The 15540-nt window shown below is 43.3% G+C and overlaps 1 protein-coding gene across 1 annotated transcript; it reads right to left on the bottom strand.

The window, feature by feature from the left end:
- Window positions 1-293: 293 nt before the first annotated feature.
- On the bottom strand, window positions 294-15010 carry LOC131220968 (SWR1 complex subunit 6). Its single transcript, XM_058216001.1, has 4 exons — window positions 14767-15010; window positions 13784-13883; window positions 775-884; window positions 294-682 (listed from the first exon to the last, which is right to left on the bottom strand). Exons 1-4 carry the CDS (start codon window positions 14869-14871, stop codon window positions 479-481), a joined length of 519 nt encoding a protein of 172 aa, XP_058071984.1. The 5' UTR covers window positions 14872-15010; the 3' UTR covers window positions 294-478.
- Between the last annotated feature and the right edge of the window lie 530 nt (window positions 15011-15540).

Here is a 15540-nt window from a genome sequence, read left to right as displayed (position 1 = left end):
ATGCAAATGCAAATAATTACCAGATGAAGGACCTTGAAGTCAGTCCTTGGGAGCATAGATTGGCCATCAAAACATTACAGACCGTTGAAACAAATACAGGGAAGGGAATCTTGATTGAAATTAGCATAACTGGGCTGGATCTCCCAATCAGTACAAATGTGGGCCATGGCTCGGTGATCCAAAAACATCGATCTGATGGACCCAACTGTCACTGGCCCATGCACAAAGAATCTCCCTGAGGTAAATCCTCACCATTCAATTGGGGCCAACAAATAAACAGAAGAGAACCCAAGGAAAGGCCAAACATTCAGTTCTGGAATCTTCCAATCTGGGGTCAGGGAATCGACAGTGGGCCCATGATATCGGTGGTTTGGAGCACTGGATGATGCTGCAACTGTACAAACCGGAAAACCCAAGCGAACAGTAGATACTCAGGGTTGAGCATTGTTATACTACAAACCATGACGGAAGCACCAGGTCATGCGACAAATTTCAAACATCGAGTGTCTGTGTGTATGACCTGGCAACGGCACGAGCAGAACCGCATCCCACACCTCACACATGTGTAGTTGGCAGTGAACCCGCAGACAGTGCAGAAATGGCGACGTGATGTTGAGCTTGGGGGGCCCACAGCAGCCCTCAGATAGGATGGCACGTGTGGAGGCAAGGCTTCGAGATTTGCCTGTTTGCAGAGATTTAGGGGATTGGAACATGTATTAGCAAAGCCAAGCTCTAACAGGGGGATTCAAAACCAAAGCAAATGACTTCTCTTACTTCTTGTAACAGCTCCATGAACGTTCTTGGGGCCTTCCTTGCGTTCTCAAGTGCTTTTGCCTGCCTGGTTTTCCGCTTTGTATTCTTGGACTGTTTTTTCTGCATGTACCCTACATTAGAAAGTAAAAAAGGGTCAGCAGAAGCAGGCATCCAGTCAAAAAGACAACACATCTAATATCTATGAGAAATGCGCACCCACGGTCACATGTGCTGATGTGGCCAGTGTTCAAGATCCAAGCTGCTCACAAGCAGGTCCCTCCCTATACATTCCTGGGCAAAACAATCAGATAAGCTTGGCCAAGTCAACTCAACTCAGCAAGAGTTCAAGCGGAGTAACCAGGAAACTCAGTCCTGGGTCCAACTCAATCCCAATTCAACGAGACTCAAACTTGTCATCTTTTTATTTTTTTTGAAAGATGACGATTTATTGAAAGGAGCCAAAAGCCAAAGAATTACACCACAACCCAGGATATACAAGAAAGATCACACTCACCTAGGCTGGACTGAGATCGAATCCCATTCCATTACATCCACCTTGAACCTCCTAAAAAACTCCCAGAACATTTGAGCAAAGATTGCAAAAGCATCAGTTGTTCATTTTCCCCCGTAAAGCCCACAAACCAGCCGGGAGGGATGTCCTCCACAACCTCTTTCCTCTCTTACCAACCCCGCCCCTGTGCTATGACCAAAGGGGATCCTCAAAAGACTCAGGTAGCACCCAGGCCACCCCAATACTCCTTCCCACACCTCCCTCACAAAAGCGCAATGACTGAATAGATGGTCTACCGATTCCTCATCCTGCCAACAAAGTGAAAAAATGTTAATCATAGCCATTCCCCTCTTCCTTGGGCTATCGACCATTAGCACCTTATTCCAGAGATGAATTATGTGAACCATCCCCACTTGCCCCAGGCCCAATGAGCATCCTGTAAAAGGGTCGGACAGAAAATTTCCCAAATTTATCTTTAAGCCACACTAATGAATCCAACTCCACCAATAGCAAAATACCAGCAAGCCTCCTGGATAAAGTGATGAACTCTTCCTCTTCCTCCAGCGAATTTCTCCAACATGGAGGGGTCCAAGACACCTCGGTTCTGCCAACTGAATAGCACTAATCAATGGGCACGTCCAAGTTCGAGGTCAAGTTCGCCAACCTCGTCACGGCCCCAATGAACATGTTGTAAAAGGATCGGATGGAAATTTTCCCAAATTTATCTTTAAGCCACACCAACGATTCTAACTCCACCAATAGCAAAATAACGCAAACCTCCTGGATAAAGTGATGAACTCTTCCTCTTCCTCAGCAAATTCCTCCAGCACAATGGCCGAATAGCACTAGTCAATGGAGACGTTCAAGTCCCAGGCCAAGTTTGCCAACATCAGGAACTCATTGCATAGCCTCCTCTTTCTCAGCCAAACATCCTACCAGAACCTCACCCTTCTCCCCTCCATGAGAGTTCAAGTCCCAGGCCAAGTTTGCCAACATCAGGAACTCATTGCATAGCCTCCTCTTTCTCAGCCAAACATCGTATCAGAACCTCACCCTTCTCCCCTCCATGAGAGTACCGCACCCCCTTATAGTATGAACATTAATAAAATGAAATGAGGGAGGGAATCGAACCCACAACCTCTGCCAGAGTGAAAGATGGTCTTAATCAACCACCATTGAGTGGTTTGATGACAGCATTTCTATTGCATATTACTTATACTATCTTATCTAATTCCTATCCCTAATTTTTATACTTCCAATTATAAAATATTGAGTCAAGTCGGGTCAAGTCTTTGAGTCAACCTGATCTGACTGAACATTAAGTCGAGTTTTCAGGTTTTTGGACTATCATGTGTGGTCCACCTGCCAAGCAGATTGACCTGATATTTGAGCCAGGGCATTTGCATGATGAGGCACACCTGATGGGGAGCTTGAATCTTGAACAGAACGACATATTGGCAAATTGGCATGTGTGGATATGGGTCAGAAATACAATTCTCATTATGAATGGGTCATGTCTAATCCAATCCAGCTCTGAGCCAACTCTTTAAATGGGACAGATTTGGAACACAAAAGTGGACCTGACCTAGACTCTGCCCAAGCCCGATTTGGAATCAACTTGTAGAATTTCTTCGATTAAGGTAATAAGTAAAACCCAACTTCCTGAAGAAAATATGAAGCATGATTGTTAACAGGAAATCCATCTTAAGTAGGGAATTACAATCAGACCAAAACAAGTTAGACCCATCCCATAGGAAAGTGTTTTGGGATTGGATCCTCTTAGTCTTGACTCGAGCCAGACCTGACGCAACCCTTGCTTACTTCGAGCTAGGCCCAACCCATGTACTGATGGATTGGGTCTGGGGCTGAAATCCAGACCTAGTTATTAAACAGGTCGGATGTGGAATTCCCCTCAAACCCGACCTGAACCAGCACATTTGCACCCCTACACCAAGCAACTCCATCACAATAACTTAACCAGCTCTATTTTCTAAATAAAGAACTCTAGATACGATCAAACTCTTGTTTCTCAGACCTTAACTTCTTTACAGGTGAAATTTGCCACAACTGATCCTAGTGGGGCCTAATAAGGGCCACCCCCAAAATAGCATACATTCAAGAAAAAAAAAAGGCCTCCTATGCATACTAATGTGGAAATAAATGTAATTTTGTTTGTGTGTGTATGTATGCCGTGTACTCCTGTGGAGCATTGTATCTTTCTTTCAAAGTTTGTGTGTGTGTGTGTGAGTTAGTCATCTTTGACTAACAACATATACAACACAAGTTGTTGCCTTAGTCTCTCTCCCCTTTCTCTCTTACACTCCTACAGATTTCTTCTATAGCAGACTTCTACCACTAATGCCCAATTTAATGGTTGATAGTAAAAAAGAATGTTTCGATGCTAAGGATTTAATAGCCTAACTTTACACGTTCCATCAGTCTTAGGGCTTTTGGCGCATTGGTTAGGTTCTTAACAATTGGTATCAAAGCTAACACCACATCCTGTGTTCGAGTCATAGAAAGAGCGACCTATGGAAAGGGCTACCTGGACTTAGAGTGAAAGCCGCCACGATGTGGAGAGGGCTACCTGGAAAAGAGGCCAGAGTAAGAGCTGCCACAGCATGAGCCGCTGCGGACGTCGGCTGCGGAGCGTAGTGGAATGTTACGATCCCAACAGTTTAATAGCCTAACTTTACTTGTTCCATCAGTCTTGGAGCTTTTGGCGCATTGGTTAGGTTCTTAACAGTAGGAGAGGAAGGTTGTTCGACAGTAGGAAGTTTGTTGCTATTTTATAAGGGGGGAAGTTGTTTAACGTTGTAATGCATCTTATAAATTAGTAGCAGTCCTTAAATAAAGGAGTGCCTAAGAAGTTTATTCATGATAATACTCTTGGAGGTCGATTTTCCTCGAAGTAAACCAATCCTATCTTCCATCTCTACAACTATCATATCCTTTCTTTTATCCTATTATTACTTCTCTCACAACCAGCCAAGATAAGCAGACGTGGGAGGAGAGGTGGGACTAGAGGCCAAGGTGAACGAGCAACCCTAGCCGAACATAACACCTATAGAATAGCAACAAACTCCTTACTTTGACTACAAAACTTCAAAGCCAAATAACAAACCATACCCATGTACAACTGACACCTTAAACCTCTCAAACGTTCACCTAACCTCTTTATTAACAATGATGTGGCCTTGTCGTGGCATACGCACGTAGAAATCCAAGTGATTAATCATGAGCACATAACAACTCTCCCCACGTACAACTGACACCTTAAACCTCTCAAATATTCACCTAACCTCTTTATTAACGATGATGTGGCCTTGTCGTGGGATACATTTGTGGAAACCTCTGCTTAATCTCTTCCAAATCCTCCCAAGTTGCATCAGCTGGTGATAAGCCTTGCCAATGAATTACTATTTCTCGTCATCGATTCGATTCCTCATTCAACGATCTAGAATCACTTGTGGTGTTGGGAGTTGGGACGATGGAGTCATCTTCATCTTGGATCACTGGAAGGGAGAGTTGTACCGACACATTTGCTCCAATTTGCTTCTTGAGGGAAACATGAAATATTGGGTGAATGCAGGACCCAGCAGGTAAGTCAAGCTTGTAGGCAACCAGCCCAACCCTTTGAAGGACCTTGAATAGTCCATAAAATTGGGGTGAGAGTTTAAGATTCTTATGAAGAGTGAGGGAGGTTTGCCGGTAGGGTTGTAGTCTTAAGTAAACCCAATCGCCAACCTTAAACTCCATATCCATGTGATGCTAATCGAAGAGCCTTTTCACGCAAGATTGAGATGCCTGGAGATGATCGCACCACTCCACCAAATCTGGTCTCTCTCCAACCTCTTTATCCACTGTTTCAACCTTGGTGGTGCCTAGAACATATGACAATAATGTTGGTGGGGTCTGTCCATAAACAATTTCAAATGGGGTCTTCTTTGTTGAAGAGTGGATGCCGAAGTTGTAGCAAAACTCAGCCCATGGAATCCATTTCACCTACTCCTGGGGTTTGGAACTTGTAAAGCAACGAAGGTACATCTCTATCGTCCGATTGACCACCTCCGATTGTCCATCAGTTTGGGGGTGGTACGAAGAACAAAAATTAAAATCAGTACCATTCAATTTAAATAACTCCTTCCAAAAAACGCTTGTAAACGTCTGATCCCGATCACACACAAGAGGCAACTTAAAGACTTCATTAAAAAATACTTGGGCAACACTTGCAGCCGTGTAAGGATGGGAAATAGGTATAAAACGGGCATATTTGGACAACCTATGTACCACAACATAGACGGTTGACTTGGCCTTAAACTTGAGTAGGTATAGGTAACGGCTACAATAGTCCAGCTGATGATAGATTCTCAGCTTCGTGGCGCTGACAAGTATCACATTGCTTGATAAATTCCTTGATTTTTTGCCTCTTCCACTTCCAATAGAAGATTGAACGAATCCAATGTAGTGTCTTACGGTAGCCCTCGTGGGTATTGAAATAGATCTCCTTGATGATTATGGCATTGAGTGGAAGCATATATGATTCTTAAAGAAAAGAATCCCATCACGATACTCCCAAGGCCCAACGGCTTCACCATTTAGGCTCAATTGAACTAGCCGTTGCAATTGAAGTCTTACGGCTTCACACCGGGCTCGAATGGGGTCGCCTGTGGGATGCAGGGGCACACTCGGGGTGGGCGGCGCCCGCAGGGGAGGTCTCGTGTTCGAGACTCCTCACCGGATGTGATTAATGCGCATTTCACACCGGGCTCGAGTGGGGTAGCCTATGGGATGCGGAGACACACTCGGGGTGGGCAGCCCATGTGATTTGGGGCCCACGAAGAGGGTTCGGCCGAGGTCCTAACCCATGCGATGTGGGGCGTGGCTTATGAGATAAAGGGATTAATTCGCCATAATCTAACAGTTCGAGCTTTTAGAGCAAGTGGTTAATTGTCCTGCATCAAATTGGTGTCAGAGCAGGTCTCGTGTTCGAGACTCCTCACTGGGGTTGATTAATGTGAGGCGGGTGGCTCGTATGAGGCGGGTCCCACTGATGTATGGCAGTTGGCTCGTGTGAGGTGGTACCCATGTGATTTAGGGCCCACGAGAGGGGTTCAACCGAGGTCCTAACCCATGAGATGTGGGGCCTGAGCTTTAAGATAAAGGGATTGATTCGCCATGCTCTAACAGTTCAAGCTTTTAGAGCAAGTGGTTGGTTGTCCTGCATCATCCACCTTAATGAGTTCCAACCACCTTAGCACCAGTTGTGAAATGGCTGCAACTTCCCCCTTCTCATCCCGCCTAGACAAAGCATCAGCTACCATGTTACTATAGTGATTCTCTACTCCTAGAGATATTTTAAGCTTCTCGGATAAGTTCTAACAATGAATTGACACCTCAAAAGATATGGACACCACTTCTGCACCGCTAGGACCAAAGCTAGCATCTCCTTTTCATAGGTTAACAAAGCCAAGTTTTTCCATGAAAAGCTTGACTAAAAATGCAATGGGCCATCGATCTTGGATCAATATTCCTCCAATACCCAAACTTGATGCATCACACTCTACAATGAAGGGCTTAGAGAAATTAAGAAGTGCAAGGACTGGTGATTGTGCCATTGCTTGCTTCAACTGTTCAAATGCCTCTTCTGCGTTGGGGCGTCAGGAGAGTCTTTCTTTAGCATGGATGTGAGTGGGTGTACTATCTTCCCATAATTTTGGATGAACTTTCGATAATACCCAATCACGCCTAGAAACCCACAAAGGGCTTTGAGAGTGGTGGGCTTGGGCCGACTCAACATTGTCGTCGCCTTGTCGAGGTCCACATCGACCCCTTCTTTGGAAATGGCATGGCCAGGGTACTTGATTTAGGTCTAGCCAAATTGGCATTTTCCATTTTCACAAACAACTTATGAGCTCTCAAAACTGATAGAGCAACCTCTACATGATGTAAATGTTCCTCCCAATTTTTACCATAAATTAAAATGTTATCAAAGAAAACCAAAATAAACTTATGTGGGTACTCTTTGAAGACTTTGTTCATGAGCGATTGAAATGCGGAGGGAGCATTGGTGAGGCCGAATGGCATCACAAGAAACTCATAATGTCCTTGACGAGCTTGAAATGCCATTTTTGGAACATCGCTCGGATGCATACATATCTGGAGATACTCGAACCGTAGATTAAGTTTAGAAAAAGAGCACGCCCCATGCAATTCATTGAGTAACTCATCAATCACCGGAATTGAAAATTTGTCCTTGATGGTGATTTGATGAGCCCTGTAATCGATGCATAACTGCCACGAACAATCATGCTTTTTGACAAGTATAACATGTGCAGAGTAAGGAATATTACTTGGTCGAACAACCCCTAATGCAAGCATGTCGAAGACTAGATGCTCGATCTCAGCCTTCTGGAAGTGGAAGTAGCGATATGGTCTTTACACAAAACGGGCTGCTCCCTTGCACCAATGGAATCTTGTGGTCAGTCCTAGGAGGTGGTAGCCCTTTTGGTTCAGTAAAAACATCTTCATATGATGCTGGGAGGAGTTGTAAATGTCAATATCCTTGAATAGTGGTCAGGTGGAGCTATGGGGCCCTCATAGAAAGGGAGTATAATTGCAACAAGACCCCTTGCTTCTTCTTTTTGAGTTTCTCGATTGATATCAACATCATCTACAATCTTATCCCCAGTTGTAGACGTCCCATGTAGCGCCATTTTTTTGCCTCCAATGTGAAACCTCATTTGCAACTTTGAAAAGTCCCACATGATTGGTCCAAGTGTCCTCAATCACTAGGTCCCAAGGATAGCATCGCATCCTTCAAGTGGTGGGAGATAGAAATCCACAATGATGGGAATCCCTTGTAAAGTCAGAACCACCCCCTTGTAACTTCCAGCACTTGCTAATTTTTATCCACTTGCAATCGCCACTTCAAATTGTCCCTCATCCTTAGGATGCAGCCCACCTTCTTTGCCATATGGTTGTTTTAGTGAGCAAGTAAGTCAAAATCAGTTATGTAACAGCCATAACTGTTACGCGTTACGGGGTCGAAACGGCCATTACAGAAAAGACAGCATGTAATGGTCCATAACAGACCCGTAACAATCCAAAAACATGTTTTTTCAAATTAAAAATTAAAAAATGCCGTAACGGTCATACGGCCCGTTGTAACGGTAATGGCAATGGCCGTTAGGACCACCATTACCATTATTGAACACCTTGGTTGTGAGTGCTACTTGAATCCATCAAAAAAGTAATAGCTTTACACCCCAGATTTCTCTTAAATCACATCGTCTGTGGGGAGTGGGCCCCAGTGATGGCGTGAAGTAAGCTCTCAGGCATTTCCACTTCCACCTCTTGTTGTGTTTCTGCTGCCACATCATCTCTGTCGTCATCACCTTCATCTTCCTCGGGACAACACCCTTCAATGAGGAAAAGTTTCTTACATCTATGACCCGGCCTGAACTTCTCATCACAATTGAAGCACAACCCCTTGTCACGCCTTTACTAGAGTTCTACAAGAGTAAGCCTATTGATGGCCGGAATGGTGGAGCATAAAGGAGTAGAAGTCTAAACTGGTGTCACTCTTCTCAGCTCGTGGTAGTGCTCATTGTTGGGACCAGTTCCTTGTTTCATAGAATTGTGCCAAGCCCACGGCAACAAAAAGAGTAGTGGCCTTAGTAGCCTGTATGTCAACCTTGATACTCTCCTTGAATCCACTAATGAAGCAGCCCACCTGTTGTGCTAACATCAACCTCCCTACTCTAGCGAGTAGCCTCTTGAACTGGCCTTGGCAATCATGAACAGAACCAATTTGCTTAAGCTTGGCACGGTCCCCAAAGATATCCTCATATTGAGTGGGCCCATCCCTAGCATGCAGTCCTTCCTTGAACACGTCCCAAGTAACGGACTGATCCTCTTTCAACAATTGGTACCAAAGTTGGGTGTCACCCTCTAAGTTGAAATAGGCTAGGGGAATTCGCTCCTCATGCGGAGTTTGATGAAATCCAAAGAACTAGTTTGCTTGGCATATCCAACTCATCGGCGCTTCACTTCCATTGAAGCGTGGAAAGTCGAGTTTAACAAGCTTAGGAAGATATGAACTAGTTGAGCCCACTTGCACCAATCCCGAGTTGTCATTGGCTCGCCCTCCTCCAACTCGATTTTGGCTATGAGAGCTCTCTCCTCACTCTCGGACGCGACAGATTGTCAACTAGTTGAACCGAGCATTCATAGTGGAGAACATCCCATGGATCTCCTTAAGCATTCTCTCTTGGCCGGATGCCAGGGAGCTAACCTCCTCCTCCAAGCGTTCAATACACTACTCCTCCATGCCTATGTCTGATACCAAACTGTTATGTTCGGCTAAGGCTACTCGCTCACCTCGGCCTTTACTCCCACCTCTCCTTCCACGTCTACCTATCTTGGCTTGTTGTGAGAGAAGTAATAATAGAATAAAAGAGAGGATTAGGTAGTTGTAGAGATGGTTAAGACATAGGATTGGTTTACTTCAAGGGAAATTGGCCTCCAAAAGTACTATAATGAATAAACTTCTTAGGTACTCATTTATTCAAATACTACTAATTTATAAGGCGCAACAAACTCCCAACTGTTGAAAAACCTTCTGCCCCTACAGAATAACAAAAACTCCCTACTTTGAATAGAAAACTTCAAAGTCAAATAACAAACCAACCATACCCACAAACAACTTACCCCTTAAACCTCTCTAACGCTCACCCATTCTCTTTCTTAATGATGATGGGGCCTTGCATGTGGCATACACAAGTGGAAATCCAAGTGATTAACTGTGAGCACATAATAGAGAAGCACCTAATACTTTGTGTGAACAACTTTTAGGGTTTTAGCCTCTTATGCATGCATGGGGTGTAATTAACAACCATCCACCCCCATAATTATTAGTTGAGACTCAATAAGCCAGCCTTAAACTCCTTTAAGGTGGATTTTAAGGCAGAAAAAAGCTACTACTCGATTCCCCCTACTCATGGGCCACTAAGACACCGACAAAACATCTCAAATGAGTGTGCTTGGACAAACCCTGGACTACATCAGGTGACAACAAGCATCTTCTGAACTCATTGTAGATCAAAGACGCAAAGTATTCAAAATAATTGCTAGTAATGGAAGTTGTGAGTACTTATTTTCTAAGGAAATGGACAAAAACTCCAGATAAGTGGTGAAGGGATCCGGAGCCATACAGGCTTGTGTTCTTCAAAAAATGCAATAAGGTATTTGTTTCTGATTGATTTCTTGTTAATTCTTCCATTGGAAAAAGGTATTACAATGACGTTTTGTAATTTCGTCTTCCAAGGAGACGTGAAAAATTCTACCAGAACGCCAATGCAAACTTGATCTAAAAGTCATGCGTGATGAGGAAAATAGAAGATGGAGTTATAGAAATGTTATTTCCATTGTCAAAGGTTGCCATAATTAAGATATTGAGTGTGGCCATAAAGAATATATTAAATAGTTACAAAAATAGACGGACACAGCTATAGCCACATCACGTTGTATCCCTTACTCATATTCATATTGTATCCATCATCTCATTAAGTGGTCATGGGATCAGATTGCATCAATTCTCCCATCTTCAAAGTGAACTTGCCCTCAAGTTTGGCTTTTGTGCTGGTCCAATCTTCGTCTTAGACAAGTTGGAACGAATTGAGGAACTTCCTATGGAGAGGTGCAGAGGACAAGAAGAAGCTTCATTTCTTGAAATGGGATGAGGTCTGCAAGCCAACACATGAAGGAGCTAGAATCAGAGTGCTCAGATCTAAGAATGTAGCCCTGTTGGGAAAATGGCTCTTGAGGTTTGGCTTGGAAGATGGGAGTTTGTGGAAGGACATTATTGCATGCAAATATGGTGCTAGGGATGGTGGATGGATGGCCAAGAAGTCATCCTTGTACAGAGCCTTGGCAATTTGGAAGGCCATTGCGAAGTTGGTAAGTAGGTTCATGTAAGGTGTTGCACTTTCCCTTGGTGGTGGCTCCCACATCCTCTTTTGGATCAATTTTTGGTGTGGGGACAGGCCTCTCCCTTAAGTTTTCTGTGGAATGGCCAGGCTTGCTCCCGATCTGGACATATCGGTAGCTCATTGTTGCTCTTCTATGGGTGGTCAGCTTGTGTGGTGCCCTCCCTGCCAAAGAAATCTCTCAGATAGGTAATTGGAGGATATGACACAGCTGCTCTCGGTACTCCATCCCCTAGGCTTTCGGAGGAGACAGATGGGTGGAAAGGGAAATTGGAAAGCTCGGGCAGTTTCTCAGTGTGTTCATTCTACGAGGCGATCCATGGTCATGGGCCTCATTCCGATAGTGCCCCAGCCAAGTTTGTGTGGTTACAAGGGGGATCACCAAAGTTGGTAGCCTTTGCTTGGTTTGCGGGAAGGAAAACAGTTCTTACAGTAGACAACCTCCAAAAATGCAAATGGTAAGTCCTAATATTGGTGCTGACGGGATGCAGAACCCATCAACCATTTGTTCCTTCATTTTGCCTTCACAAGAGCAATATGGGAGTATTCCTTTGGGTTGTTCATTAACTGTTGTGAGATGCCAGGGTCAATCAAGGTTTTCCTCTTAGTGTGGCACAAGGGAGGTGGTGACAAGATCCGAAGAAAGATGTGTTGAGTTTCTCTCCTAAGCAGGCTGTGGGCATTTTGGAGAGAAGAATAACAGGACCTTCAAGAACCACATCAGAGAGACTTCAGCAGTTTTCAATAGAGCTTAGTTGGATGTTTTAGAGTGGGTCTCCCTTTCAATGGGCCCTTGTTACAAAACTTGTATCCTTTGCTTCCCTCTATATTTTTCACACAGATTTCTCATCTATGCTTCTTAAACAAAATACAGTCTCCTTTCAGTAAAAAAAAAAAGTAGGAGAAAGGAAATATACATATAGACGCCTAAAAACAAGCATTAGTCATCAAGATCAAGGGCTGAAATCGACCCTAGCACATCCACATGACATATTACACTTGTCCAAAAGGAGCATTGATCATCAAGATCAATGGCTAAGATCAACCCTATCATATCCACATGGCCAGTGGATTAAGGTGCCCATTGGTTTTCTAGGGCATAACTTCAACCGTCCAACCCAAACCCAACCCATTGCCACCTCTACTAGTGTATTTAGGTAAGAGGGAAGAAGAGATGTGAAAGTCATTAAAAGAAAATTCACTATTATAAGATTAAAAAATATCCAATTTTGAGATTTTTTGTTTAAAACATTAACCAAGGACAAAATGTTTCCACTTTTCATTGCTTAACCAAACATGGTTAAAGAAAAAAGTTAACCAGTTATTTTTTCAACTTAACCAGTTATTAGTGTATCCAAATAGGCCCTGAGGGAGATTTTTATAAGACATATTCAACTGGCCATTCTACATGAAGTAGAGTGTTGGGCAGTTAGAAGGCAGCATTAGCATACATTGACTATTGCAGAGCTGAGGATATCGACATGGGTGTGTGACAGAACTAGGAAGAATAGAATTCCTTCGAACCAGCCTAAGAGTATTTCCAAAAGAAGACAAAATTATGGAGAGCAAATTTAGATAGTTCTGTCATATGCAATGAAGACCGAAGATGGCTCTGGCGCTCCAGTAAGGAACATTGGTAAGGTCTGAAGGCTGGAAAAGAGGAAGACCTAAAAGGACATGGATTGAAGTGATGAGGAGAGAGAGCAAAGCTTGTTCACTTATCAAACATAGGGGCTTAGATAGGAATGACTGATGACAAGATTCATAAAAACAACCCCGTATAGCTATGGTATTGCTACGATGGGCATAAGAAAACATACCAATTCTTAATTGGTTACATTAAAAGGCCAATGAGAAATTAATCAATTGCTCAAATGCAGGATCCCGTTGGTTCCACCACCACTTCAAATTTCAAAGAAAGTGAGCTTACTTTTCAATCATTCCACACTACACAGTGGTCGGGCCAATTGTGAAATTTCACCACATGTGAACATTATCGACATCAAATCAAGATCAGAAGGCACTAAGAAGTGAAACCCACATTATCCCATAACCTCACATGTGTGATCCACTTCTTATCACATGTAGTCATGAACCCTTCTTTTTTTTTTTTTTGAAGGGTAGTCTTGAACCAATATTGGTGGGACACTGGTAGTGAAATTTCAGTATTTATGTTACAACCATGAACCAACATCAGATGAAACCAATAATCAGAACCCACATTATCCCACCAACTCTTTAAGTGTCAAAGCAGGTGGGCCAACTTCATATCACAGTACAACCTCGACCAAACAGTGATAAGGTTCACAAATAGCAAAGTTCCACTATCGGGTATTGGCACCAGATCATTTTCACAATAAAACATAAAAGAAAGAACAGGTATTGGCAGGAATATATATATATATATATATATATATATATATATATATATATATATATATATACTCATCTCAAATCTAAAAGCTTACTGAGATTTCATTCACAGAAGCATAAATAAACAACTAAACAAAAAAGATTTAAAAAATGAGACCTTCATCATCATCAAGTGAAGCATCGCTGTCATCATTTATCTCTACCATTTCCGCTCCAGCATTGTCATTCTCCAAAGCCTCGAGACGAGCAATTGCTGCCTAAAATGAAACATTCCATAAAGAGAAACACCACAACTTAAACGTCTTCATGGACACTAAAAAAGTCCAACCAAGCATGGTGACCAGCACCATTGATCAGGTGGGCCGTCATGTGAATCGACCATCTCCCAAGATCACATTCATTTGACAACCTAACTCCCGAATTTTTTATTTTTTTTCTCATTAAGCATGAACATTTCCTCATTTTCCAAGAGAATTTGTTTCAGTCATCCATTTAACGGCCACTGACCAGATGCTACCGCTCCCCAACCACCTTGATTTTTCATCTACAGCTCATCCACACAATTGCCCACCAAACCAATGGCCCCGATCGCTGAAAACACAACACATGTGCAGTGTATGAATTCCCATTGCACTTCATGAAATTCTACAAAAGGCATGAATTATAGCAGAACTACTACTTATTCCATGAAAGAAGTCTCCAAAAACAGGAAAAACAACAATAAGCAAATAACCAAAAATGGTGCTCTTTGGTAGCCCAGAAACCGTACAGGCAACCCCCTTTCTTCGATCCAGACCGTTCAACTGGAGGGTCCCAGGTCAGTTGGTTCATTCTGATAGACTTCTTTTTCCACCAAACCATCCATTTGCAGTCCACCACTCGTACGGACAGTCAAGATCATCCATTGGAAGGCTTGCCCGGCCGAACGGCACAGATGAACGGTCAGGATGACAGAAGAAGCAGACCGTACCTGCAGAGATGCTGGACCCGAACAAAAGATGACATCTTTTTGTTCGGTCGAGTATCAATACAATATAATACCTCGAGAAAAATCAATAGAAAATACTGTAAATGGGACCCGAGTAAGATCGAGCGGCTGGGATGATCGAAGAGAGAGATAGAGAGGGGGGTAGGGGCCACCTGTGAGCGATTATCGCTGCTGGCGAGGGCAGCGACCATCTTCGAAGCGACCTTCCGATTCCGACTCGACGTTCGGCGGAAACTTCCGGTGATTTCATCATCCATGGCTCCGAAAAAAGTCGAGGAGATTAAAATTCGGATTAGAGTTTGATACGAGAGATTTTCAGGTTACTCTGCCGGAGAGCGAGAGAGAGGAAGAGGGAGAAGGAAAAGGAGTGAGAGAGAAGGATGCGAATTGACTGTACTACCCCACCAGGACCGGAAGCCGACTGGCTGGTGTACCTCAAACCAGCTATATAGCTGCTGTGTTGACGTCAGCAAGTTCTGTGGGTGTGATGACGAGGTATATGTTATATCCAAACCGTCCATATATGGGGAGCGGATTGGATACTGAACGCTTCAGTAGCCAAAACGCTACTGAAGTGATGTGGCAAAACGCCATTGGTTAGATAACAAGAGCGTGTTCCCTTGGTATAAATGCTACTCCGTTAGATTAGTTAACGGATCTTTCTACCTTTACGCCGTGCACCACTCGGCCATGAAATGGGATTGTTATACTGAGAAAATGCAGTTAGGCTCACTATGAATTTATGTGATTTATCCACACTTTTCGTTTGTTTTTCCATCTAATTTTAGGCGTTGAGCTCAAAATTAAAGCTTATAAAAATCTCAAGTGGACCATACCACAGGAAACAATGGAAATAATACCACAGGAAACAGTGAAAATAATGATTTCCACCGTTGAAACCTTTCCAGGCCTACAGTAATGTTTAT

The sequence above is a fragment of the Magnolia sinica genome, chromosome 12 (genome assembly GCF_029962835.1).
Source record: "Magnolia sinica isolate HGM2019 chromosome 12, MsV1, whole genome shotgun sequence".
Lineage (NCBI taxonomy): Eukaryota > Viridiplantae > Streptophyta > Magnoliopsida > Magnoliales > Magnoliaceae > Magnolia > Magnolia sinica.
The sequence above is the reverse complement of the archived record's forward strand: the minus strand, read 5'-3'. Positions and strand labels throughout refer to the sequence as shown.

Bases quoted from the DNA above. Each gene is read 5' to 3' on its own strand.
- LOC131220968 (XM_058216001.1), bottom strand. From the start codon at position 14,871: ATGGATGATGAAATCACCGGAAGTTTCCGCCGAACGTCGAGTCGGAAT. The intron at 13,884-14,766 runs GTGGCCCCTACC...GTTTCATTTTAG, and splicing joins GCAGCGATAATCGCTCACAG to GCAGCAATTGCTCGTCTCGA. The intron at 683-774 runs GTAAGAGAAGTC...CTCTGCAAACAG, and splicing joins TCATGGAGCTGTTACAAGAA to GCAAATCTCGAAGCCTTGCC.